At 44.3% G+C, this 12,042-nt stretch overlaps 1 protein-coding gene across 1 annotated transcript in view; it reads left to right on the top strand.

Annotated features, from left to right (window-relative positions):
• The window catches only part of alk (ALK receptor tyrosine kinase), a gene marked incomplete in the record, with an annotated part of 374,845 nt that extends 367,184 nt beyond the window's left edge, over nucleotides 1-7,661 (top strand). Inside the window, 6 exon segments of the mRNA XM_070547101.1 lie at nucleotides 401-498; nucleotides 2,946-3,038; nucleotides 4,673-4,774; nucleotides 4,864-4,998; nucleotides 5,631-5,721; nucleotides 5,797-7,661. Coding sequence (XP_070403202.1) covers nucleotides 401-498; nucleotides 2,946-3,038; nucleotides 4,673-4,774; nucleotides 4,864-4,998; nucleotides 5,631-5,721; nucleotides 5,797-6,804 — 1,527 coding nt within the window.
• Between the last annotated feature and the right edge of the window lie 4,381 nt (nucleotides 7,662-12,042).

Genomic DNA, 12,042 nt, shown 5'->3' with positions numbered 1-12,042 from the left:
ACGTGTTTTTCTCCCACGTTCGAGGTTTTAAACACTGGAATAGATCTTCATAGATGTTGGTGCTCCAGGCAGCTACACCCGGTCTTTGTCAGAAACCTCAGGATTATTCTCAAAAGGGGTTCGGGCATTCCTCCGCTGGGATCGGGATCCTCCAGGAAAAGCTGGAGCATGTTGCCAGGAGGGATGTCCGAGCTTTCCCCCAACCTCGGATAAGCGGCTGGAATCTAAGGAGGTTTTCTGTGTTTCTAAGCACACCGAGTAGATACTGGTGGAGCTTTTTTCACTGTCAACCTGTCTGATGGACATTCACACCAACGTCCTCCATCGTAACGCCTGGAGCACATGAACGCAGGTCTGAACTCAGATGTTCTGGGTAACTCTGTTTCCTCTGATGCTTTAGGACCAGCCGTCCAGCCTGACCATGGTGGACCTCCTTAATGTGGCCAGAGACATCTCTAAAGGCTGCCAGTATTTAGAGGAGAACCAGTTTATACACAGGTAGGTAGCGATGGGTACAGAATTGGGTACTTTTTAAGGTACTGACTGAATTCCATAGTACCGACTGAGCAACGATTCACGTCATTTGAAACGGTGCCTCGTTTCGGTACCCGTCCTTCATAACGAGAACTTGCCTAGACAGCTGCGCATGCGCAAGAGCGTTGTCGTCGGTCGCTGCGAGCGAGTTGTAAACAGAGCAGCATGGTAGAAAGAACGCACGCTAAAGCTTGGGTCCGCTTCACTAAATGTGATGGGTAACTGGGTGATGATGAAACCAGCGACATACAACGATCTAAGTGAGAAATCCTCATCTTAATCTGCTCCGGTAGGTAAATAAAATGTTTAAGATAACGTTAGCTTGATATGTTAGCTTCCGTTCCGCTAATAGTGCGTTCGCTTTCTCCTCGGAACTCCGAATTTCCGACTAGAAGAACATGAACGCGCTCTAAAGTTTGGCTTCACTTTACTAAATGCGACGGGTGATTGGGTGTAGATGAAACCAGCGACAACGATCTCAGTGTGAGGCATCATCGTTTTAATCTGCTCCAGCAGCTAAATATACTGTTTAAGATAACGTTAGCTTGATAAGTTCGCTTCCATTGCCACCGTTGTTATCAGCTAATGGTGCGTTCACTTTCTCCTCGGAAATTCTAACTTCCCAGTAGGAAAAATCAAAAGAAAAAGGAATGAAGATACACAGTAAATTTAGTTCACAGTAAAGATGTTTGCTTCAGTTTAATTATCAGCTTATAAAACTACAAGGACGATGTTAAAATACAAACAGTTGTATGTTATTTATCGTGATATTTATCAACTATGGTTATATGTTGAGAAAAATATATATTTAATTATAAAAGAGAATTAAAATAATAAACACTAAAAGTATCAAAATTGGTACCGTTAAGTACCGGTATTGATTCCTAGGTACCGGGAATCAGTACCGGATCGATTCAAATGTCAAAGGTACCCATCCCTACAGGTAGGCCTCCATCTGTTCATGCTTCCGTCCAACGGGGACATACGGTCTCCACACGCTTCCTGTCTCTGCATCACGCCTTTAGCACCAGGGCAGCGGCTCGTGTTTTTACGGTCGGCGTCTCCAGACCACAAGTCGGAGAGCATGTGGGTGTTTACGAAGGCAGGTGGAGGGCGGACGGGAGGAATCTGAATCCTCACCTGAACTTGTCTCTGAAATCTTCTGAGATGAGAACTAACTCTGACCAATGCCGGTTCCACTTTTGCACCGAGACAATTTAAGTCCATCTGCCTTTCTGTGGAGGCTCCTCAGGATTAGCTGCTGACAAATGGAGCCCGTTAAAGCTTGTTTGGCCCTAAGTGCCACAGTAAAGCTCAGTCAATCTGTCTAATGTCCGAGTCTTTACTGGAGGCTTAAAATATTCCACACAACCCCATCTTCTGCCTTCAGACGTGCATTAAAACGGTCTCTAGCGCTGTCCTCGAGGCTTATTGAGTTTTATGGAGGTGTGTTTACTTGAGGTCGAGTAAAGGGCGGTGAACGAATGGAGACAGTTTAAGGAAACGCCGCGCTTCCCCCAGGATTTACTGGCTGATGTGCTCGTGTGAGTCCAGCTTTGGTGTTTCTCTTTGCTTCAGCGTTGTGCTTATTTCATTTCCTGTCTCGTCCTTTAATGAGAAAGCAGGTGTGAAGCAGGTTTGTCTTTACAGCGGCCGGTGGACCATGGATCCGGTTTTACTGGAGTAAGTCCTGCAGAGTCTGCTCGGCCTTCGGCGCCGTCCTCGTCGGGGAGCAACACGGGTTCACAGACGCTTCTCAGCCGCTGCAGAACAAAGACTCGGGTTTATATTTAGCGCCTCGTAGTGGTTCTTCTCAGAGGTGAAGCATCCTTTACGTCACACTTCCTCAGAGTGACGCTCTTCGTCCTTCATTAGTCATTCAGATGAAAACGGATCCATCTCAATCATCCCGCTGGAAGGGAAGATTTCTCCCAACGCGTCGTTTTTATTGGCTGAAACTGAACCTCTGGGGTTGTTTGGGCGACGAGCCATGAAACATTAATAACTTACGTTTTTCTGATCGTGCAGGTGGAATATATTTACCGTGAAACCCTTTAAAAACGTTTGTGTGTGACTTCGTATCCGAACGGCTGAAGGTGCAATACGTCTGTGAGCCTCTAGATGGCGCTGTTGGATAAAAACACTCCTGATTGTTGCTTTAAGCTGACGTAATTATCTGTCGCACCTTTACCTGTTCCTCCAATCGTCCATGATGACTAAAGCAGCAGATCTAAACCACATTCCAGATGTTTCATGCATTCTTTGACCTCGTCCACATTTTAGGAGAAAGTTTAGAGAAGAAAACACGTACCTGAGCCTTGGATTAGTTTAATCTGTAAGCCATTTGTTGGGAGACTTGAGTAAACCTCGTTTGTACACCTGCTTACGCTACTTCTACCTTTTCTGTCCAGGGACATCGCAGCTCGAAACTGCCTCCTGACCTGCAAAGGGCCCGGCCGGGTGGCCAAGATCGGAGACTTCGGGATGGCTCGAGACATTTACAGGTACAGCTCCGGGGTTTCAGATTAGGATTACAGGATTATTCTACGGCAGCGTCAGAAGCGGACGCTGATGTCACTGGGACTAATTTTATTAAGCTCTGTCCCGTTAACACGACTGCCGGGAGACTACAACGAGAATCCAGAGATTGTTCTCTTGTCTTCCCGCTAACAAAATTAGCCGTTAGCTCGGTGATACTGGGCTTACTGGTGAAAGTGGCTCTTCTGTCCCTCGTCACGTCTGCAGCCCGCCAGCATCTCATCACTCTGAAATTATAGAGAACACAGTTTTAACGTGACACCGTTTAAATGAGTCCGACTCAGCAGAACCATCAGGGGAAATATGCGACAGCGTCCCGCTGTACCAACATCACCGGCGTGTTGGAGGAAAGAGCCGAACAGCAAAGTCACACACACACACACACCTTGGTTTAATTGCTAATGCCAGTTTTTCAGGTGGCTTTACTGCGATTTCTGCTTTTATCTCCCAGCCCGGAGACATGGTGTCAGGATTTTATTATCTCTCGTCTGATAATCACAGGGAGGCTGGTTGTTATGGAGACGATGCCAGGAGGCTGATGGTGGGTTATTTTTACTGCTTCTGCTGGGTGACAGGAGACATGGGAGTCATCACGCGGACGGGTGTCCCAGTGAGGAGCCAGGACGACGTTAATGTCACAGCTGCGTGTTCGGGTTTTATCTGCTAGAGTTTGGGATCAAACACACTTAAGGCCAGAAGCGGCTGACTGCTGACAAACGTCTCATCCAAAAGATTTGGGACAATTCACTGTTAAAAGTCAGTAAAGAGCTGTTTACTAGACCGGCGGTGCCCCGTATCACCGTCTGGTACGGAAGCTGCAGAGGGTGGGTGAGACAGACAGGAGCTCTGATTAAGTTAAACCAAAAACATAAAAAGCGAATGTTATTAAATAATGTTTGACTTTTTATTAGAATTACAGAAGATGGATGCTGTGGCCACAAGAACACTGGAGCTCCTAGATAAACAGACTCTTTTCCCTCTCGGGGAGCGTCCACGGCCAATAACAGAAGTCCGTATTTCCCCGTTAATAGAATATATTTGAGCTGACTGAACATCCATATTCATCTCTGCTTGCCGAGCCCCTGAAGACCCACAGCTGCAGCTCCAGTTAAACTTAATTATGATTATTTACCTCCAGTTCACACCAGGAAGCTTGTTTAATCTTCCCACCTGAATTTGTAATGAAATAAATGTGAGTTACAGTAACCTAAAAAAGCCGCTTTGATGTAAATAAACATTTTATTGTTGTTTAGTCGGCGAGGCTGCTGCACGTCTCATCAGGCCTCTCGGCACAAGCGTTGGGGTTTCTTTCAGGACTCGGTCTTAGGAAGTTTAGCTCGTGTGTTTATCTCACTAACCTGGAACAGCTGCAGCTCGTCTCACATTCCTGCTTGATGTGATCGGCATTCCGACGACAAACCTAGGATTGGGAACGGGAAGTTCTCAGATGGTTGCTGACTTTACTGCTGATTATGATGAATGCAACTGGTGCTCATTTAGAGCTCTCTCTCTCTCTGTGTGTGTGTGTGTGTGTGTGTGTGTGTGTGTGTGTGTGTGTGTGTGTGTGTGTGTGTGTGTGTGTGTGTGTGTGTGTGTGTAGGGCAAGCTACTACAGGAAGGGGGGGCGGGCCATGTTGCCTGTGAAGTGGATGCCACCTGAGGCCTTCATGGAGGGAATCTTCACCTCCAAAACAGACACCTGGTGGGAATTCTGCACGTTTCGACAACGTCTGTGATTTCTGAGTTAATCTGTCTCTAATCCCCCCCCCCCCCCCCCCCCCCCCCCCGCAGGTCGTTTGGGGTGCTGCTGTGGGAAATCTTCTCTCTGGGATACATGCCGTATCCGAGTCGCAGTAACCAGGAAGTTCTGGAGTTTGTCACCAACGGAGGACGGATGGACCCACCAAAGAACTGTCCTGGACCTGTGTAAGTGCTGGTGACCCTAAGCGTGTCCTTATCACTGATCAAAGGCGACAAAGTGAGTTTAAAACCATAAACCTGAGTTCTGCAACAGTGGATCTGATCCCAGAGGCTGGATTCATTAGAACAGGATGTAGCTGCCAGTGGGCGGAGTTTCAAGGAAGTAGTCCTCTGACTGGTCAATATTTATGGCTAACAAATTAGCGGCTAAGTGACCTGTTCAAACATTACCGTGAGTTTGTTTCGACAGACCCCACCCACTTTTATTGACCTCACCAGCAGAATCCAGAAGATTCAGTCGTTTTAAAACTTCTCTGATGAAAGAGGGAGTTAGCCGCATGTTTTACTTATTATTGTTGAAACTGACCTGTCGTGGTTTCCCAGAGGAACCTGGATCAGATGCTACATGACCTCTGAGTAATCTCCATCCTCCACTGAAGGTCACGCTTCAGTTCCGCATGAAACAACCAGGACAGCTATTAAAGAGCAGCTCGCTGGCATTGAAGCGCCTCGTGATTTTTAACTTGAGAGGCGCTCTAGAAATGATATCTTCTTCTTCTTCTTCATTTGTTAAATAAACGGGTGAGAGTGATCTGGAGAGGCTCTGTGGTAACGGCTTCCTGCTCCGTGTTTTCCAGCTATCGGATCATGACTCAGAGCTGGCAGCACCAGCCTGAAGACCGGCCCAACTTCTCCACCATACTGGAGAGAATCGACTACTGCTTACAGGTGAGTCCTGGCACTTTCAGGTGTTTTGGTTTTGATCCACCGATGGTCGCAGCTGAAGAGACCTCCCTGTTTCAGGACCCTGATGTGGTAACCACGCTGCTGCCTGTGGAGTACGGACCTGTTCCTGAGGAGGAGGAGCAAGTTCCTGTTCACCCAGATGACCCCTCGGCTCCAGTGGTGACGGTGAAAGCCCCGGTGCCTGATGGGGAGGTGCCCCCTCCGCCCCCATCCTACCCAGGAGAAGACAGAAGGGGGGCGGGGCATGTGGCACCGGAGACGAAAGCACAGCCATCGGTTCAGCCTCAGACATGCATCCACCAGCCCCACACACACACATCTGTTGCCATAACGACCACTAACACTGTCACCTCTGCTGCCGCCCCCGCCTCACTCACTGCCAAGGCGCCACATGTCGCCAGCCAGCCGAGCTCAGAGGGAGGGCACGTTAACCTGGCCTTCGCTCAGGGCCACCCCCAGGAGAAAGAGGGCCCCAACGGGAAAAGCACCAGTCTGTGGAACCCCACCTACGGCTCCTGGTTCCTGCAGCAGCAGCGGAAGCAGCAGCAGAGGCAGGGTGGCGTGGGCGGGCCAGGTGGCAGCACCGCTAGGGTGCCGGGGGAGGGGCAGGAGCAGGTGGGCCGGACAGTGGCTGAGGTGGCGGGGGCACTGGGCCTCCAGCACCAGCAGTATCAGCACCACCTGCAGCTGCTGCACCACCAGCAGCAGCAGGATCTCTGCAGGCCGCTGCTACCGCCACCACCCCCCCCTGCTGCCCAGTCGCCTCTGCTTTTAGATTCCACAGCTCTGACCCCGGTTCCGCTCTACAGACTGAGACGGTTCCCGTGTGGGAACATCGGCTATGGATACCAGGAGCAGGGCCTGCCTCACAACACCGCCCACAGGAACACCAGCCCCCCACTACCGGCCTCAGCAGCCCTCCAGCGGGGGGCCTCCAAGCCCAGTCCGATGGCTCTGGGCCGGTCGGGTGTTTCCGAGGACAGCCGCCCGCTGCTGGTTACCATGGGAACGGTGCAGGACCCGAGGCTGCCTCGGATGGAGGGCCACAACGCCACTGTGCTTTAGCCTCGACGTTCAGCTGTCCCCCCCCCCCCCCCCCCCCCCCCAGACATTAAAGCACATCAACTGAAAACATCAAGTAAAGGATAATTTTAAGAGTTTAAAAAAAGATGTATTTTTTCACGGTGCGAAGACGAAGCCCGAGAGGAACGATTACTTACCGAACCGGAGCGTCGGGTCCGACCACGCTAACCTGCTGAACCTTCACACTGTTCCTACGGGAGAAATAACTTCTATCAGACTGTTTTTCAAAACCTTCACAAACTCAAACACCAGATACATTTATACTGGAGGAAGAAACGTGTTTGTTGATGTTTGCTTGCCTGCTTGTTTATTTATACATCTGTTTATTTATTATTTCTAAGTGGCACTATTAAATATTAAAGACTCACTTATTCTACATTAACTGGTTTTAACTTTAGTTGTTTATCTGAATTAACTTTTTTATTAATACCTAGCAACGATAAATCCCAAAAAAGGTAACTCAGGTTACAGATGAGTTCACTTTTTGTTCATCATCTCGTTACTTTTATTTGCATCCTGGCAGAAAAATTCATGTTTTTCTTTAAGTCTCCATGAAGCTAAATTAGCACTTTTTCTATCCCAGGATGGGTGCAAACTTTGATTTTCCTCTGAGCTTTAGATCGCCTCGACGCTCAGAAGGGCGTTCCCGTAAGCGAGGTGAAAACGGGCTGAAGAGAACTCGTTCTGTCTCCAGTGCCTGTGTTCAACCACGTTCACCTGTTTGATGTATAAACCAGCTGCACCTGTAAATGTTGTAATTTACTGTATTGTATTATGGTCAAAGCTGTACATTGCCCTTCAGACGACATTCGCCAAAATTAATAAATTACTATATAACAGCAGCGTTTGCTGGAGGTTTTCTTCCTTCTGCTGCCCTGACTCGTTTCATTTCAGAGCTGAAGGAGCAGGAAACGAGGGAACGAAAGGGCACGAGGAGGACGAGTCTCGGCAGAAGCTCACGAGAAAAATCAAACGATCCTTATAAAGATGCTGGGCTGGTTTTCGCCGACATTCAGGCTGACCTTCGCTCCAACATCGAGGGCTGAAACTCAAGGATGTTGCTTCAATACAACAAAGATCAGGACATTTTCAGCAGCTCCCAGAAACCCTCAAGGTGGTTTGTTCTTTTTGTTTTAATCCTGACCTCAGCGGGGGGAAAAAAAACAATGAAAGCCACTAAACTACTCGAATAAGAGAAACTAGAGATTCACATCACAACTACAAGTAGACTGGAGCAGAAGCAAAATGAATCTGCTCAGCACGTCGGTCAAGCAACGCTCCAGAGGAGCCTCAGAGGCCTGACCAGTCTTGTGGCCTGCCAATCACAGCCTCTGGCGGCTTGGTAAAAGCAGGATGTTACCGTGAGTGAACGATGACAGATTATTTTGAAATGGCTTTGGAATCATCTTAGGACTATTAGGACATCTGCTTTTCTTTACACATATGTAAACATATACAGAGAGACAGTGATGGCTTGCCAGGCTAGCATACCAGTGTGTGTTCTGAAATTATATTAAAAGGATAATTAAGTAGTATCAACCTAAATTCTTTTGCATGAAAAAAGCAACCTACTTCCAGTCCAGTTTGTTGACACGGCGACCACAAGTGGATGATTAGATCCATTTGTGCTATACATACTACATTATGTGTGCTAACAATGTATAAAACTATATTATACTACAGCCAAATTAATAATCATACTAAAGAATGTGCTCCAAAAATGTATTAAAGATATCATAACTGTGCCCTAAAACTGAATTTAAATTATCATACTTTAGTATGTGTACTACAATGTATAAAAATATACTATAGTATATGTCCCAAAAATGTAAAACATATATGTGTACTAACATTTATAAAATAGCCATACTTTAGTATGTGTACTAAAATGCATACAAATATCATACTATAGTTTGTGATCTAGACATTATCATTCTATAGTATGTGAAATGGTCTGCATTTTATATAGCACCTTATAGAATCCTGAAACCCCCCAAGGTGCTTTACAACACAATCACTTATTCACACACAGGTGGTGATGAGCTATATTGTACCGGTACAACACCCACATCACTGCAGATGCAGCACCAATCCGCCTATCGATCTCACGCTCCAGTTTTCCCTCACTCGTGAACAAGACCCCGAGATACTTAAACTCCTCCACTTGGGGCAGGACCTCATCCCTGACCCGGAGAAGGCATTCTACCCTTTTTCGAATCAAGACCATGGTCTCAGATTTAGAGGAACTGATTCTCATCCCAGCTGCTTCACACTCGGCTGCGAACCGCTCCAGTGAAAGCTGAAGATCACGTTCTGATGAAGCCAACAGGACCACATCCTCTGCAAAAAGCAGAGACCTGATCCTCAGGCCACCAAAACGGATGCCCTCCACACCTTGGCTGCACCTGGAAATCCTGTCCATAAAGGTTATGAACAAAATCGGTGACAAAGGGCAGCCTTGGCGGAGTCCAACTCTCACTGGGAGTGAGCCCGACTTACTAATGGCAATGCAGACCAAGCTCTGACACCGGTCATACAGGGACCTAACAGCCCGTATTGGAGGGCCTGGTACCCCGTACTCCCGGAGTACCCCCCACAGGGCCTCCCGAGGGACGCGGTCAAACGCCTTCTCCAAATCCACAAAACACATGTAGACTGGTTGGGCAAATTCCCACGCACCCTTCAGGATCCCCCTAAGGGTATGGAGCTGGTCCAGTGTTCCATGGCCAGGACTATACTATAGTAAGTGTCCTAAAAATGTATAAATTATATATTATAGTGTGTGTCTTAAAAATATATAAATAATATCATATTATAGTACCGTAATTTCCGGACTATAGAGCACACTTCAATATAAGCCGCACCAACAAAAAAAAAGGGTTTTCTACACACACGCCGCACTCAAATACAAGCCGCGGCGCAGCAGCCACATGCAGGTCTCCGGCGCACAGCGCATGTACGGCCATAACATAGGATAATTAGACAGAAAGACGCTACACGGAGGTTTTTTGTTGTTGTTTTAACTCAACAAAATGAATTTTAAACACGGGTGAACGTGCCTGCAAGTTTCGAAAAGAAAACAGCACTGATAGCATTCATATTTCTGGATGATTATAAAATAAAAAAAGCACTGACACGTTATTACCGGTAATTTGCATGTTTAGAAGAAAAGAACAGCGCTGACACAGCATTAATAAGCCCTGGATGATTAGAAAATAAAAACTGCACACAAAACATGCCTGGTTAGAAAATAAAACACACTTGCCTACCAGAAGAAGTAATTTGCTCTCATCTTCCTCTTGCGCACTAAAGCCAATAAAGTCCTCTTCTTCAGTGTCGGAGTTGAACAACCTCAGAAGAGCTTCGTCACAAACCTTTTCTGTGGTGATGTCAGTGTCGCTGACTGTGTTGCTGTCATCATCCCCGAGTGAAGCTGGCTTGAATGAGTTCTTCCCGTTGCCGTCTCCAGTGCCAAACCATGGATTCATTCATGCCAAGCTTACGTGACATACTTCAGTATGTCTTAAAAATGTAAATAAAAAAAAATAGTCATACTATGCTATGTGTCCTTAAAATGTATAAAAAAATCATACAACAGTATGTGTCTTAAATATGGAAAAATACTATACTATAGTATCTGTCCTACTATAGTATGTGTCTTAAAAACGTCTAAATAATATCATACTATAGTATGTGTCCTAAAAAGGTATAAATAATATCATACTATAGTATGTGTCCTAAAATCTTATAAATAATATCATACTGTAGTATGTATCTTAAAATGTATAAATAATATTCAATAGTATGTGTCCTAAAATGTATAAATAATATCAGTCTATCGTTTGTGTCCTAAAAATGCATAAATAATATCATACTATAGCAGGGATGCCCAATCCTGGTCCTGGAGGGCCGGTATCCAGCAACTTTTACATTTAGCTCTGCTTCAACACACCTGATTTCAATCAGCAGGTGATTAACAGGCTTCTGCAGAGCCTGATGGGCTGCTGCATAGGTGATTCAACCTCTGAATCAAGTGTTTTGGAGGGTAGAAGCCACAAAACCTGCTAGATACTGGCCCTCCAGGACCAGGATTGGGCACCTCTGTACTATAGTATAGATCCTAAAAAGGTATAAATAATACCATACTATAGTATGTTTCCTAAAACTTTATAAGTAATATCACACTATAGTATGTGTTTTAAAAATGTATAAATAACATTATACTATTGTACGGGTCCTAAAAATGTATACATGATTTCATGCTATTGTATGTGTCTTTAAAATGTAAAAAATATATATTATTGTATCTGTCTTTAAAAAGCATAAATAATATCATTCAACAGTGGTTGTCCTAAAAATGTGTGAAAAATATCATACTATGGTATGTGTCTTAAAATGTATAAATAATATCATACTATAGTATGGGTGCTAAAAAGGTATAAATAATATCATACTATAGTATGTGTCTTAAAATGCATAAATAATATCATACTATAGTATGTGTACTAAAAATGTATAAATATCATACTATAGTATCTCTCCTAAAAATGTATAAATAATATCACGCTATAGTATATGTCCTAAAATGTATAAATAATATCATACAATAGTATGTGTCCTAAAAATAAGTGAAAAATATCATACTAAGGTATGTGTCTTAAAATGTATAAATAATATCATACTATAGTATGTGTACTAAAAATGTATAAATATCATACTATAGTGTCTCTCCTGAAAATGTATAAATAATATCATGCTATAGTATATGTCCTAAAAATGTATAAATAATATCATACTATAGTATGTGTCCTAAAAATGTATAAATACTATCATACTATAGTATGTGTCCTAAAAATCTATAAATATCATACTATAGTATCTGTCCTAAAATGTATAAATAATATCATGCTACAGTATCTGTCCTAAAAATGTATAAATAATATCATACTATAGTTATGTGTCCTAAAAATGTATAAATATCATACTAAGGTATGTGTCTTAAAATGTATAAATAATATACTATAGTATGTGTCCTAAAAAGGTATAAATAATATCATACTATAGTATGTGTCCTAAAATGTATAAATAATATCATACTTTAGTATGTGTCCTGAAAATGTAAAAATAATTTTATACTATAGTATGAGTCCTAAAAATGTATGAAAAATATCTTACTAAGGTATGTGTCTTAAAATGTATAAATAATATCATGTACATCCA

The sequence above is a fragment of the Nothobranchius furzeri genome, chromosome 18, assembly GCF_043380555.1.
Source record: "Nothobranchius furzeri strain GRZ-AD chromosome 18, NfurGRZ-RIMD1, whole genome shotgun sequence".
In the NCBI taxonomy this organism is placed as follows: Eukaryota; Metazoa; Chordata; class Actinopteri; order Cyprinodontiformes; family Nothobranchiidae; genus Nothobranchius; species Nothobranchius furzeri.
The sequence above is the reverse complement of the archived record's forward strand: the minus strand, read 5'-3'. Positions and strand labels throughout refer to the sequence as shown.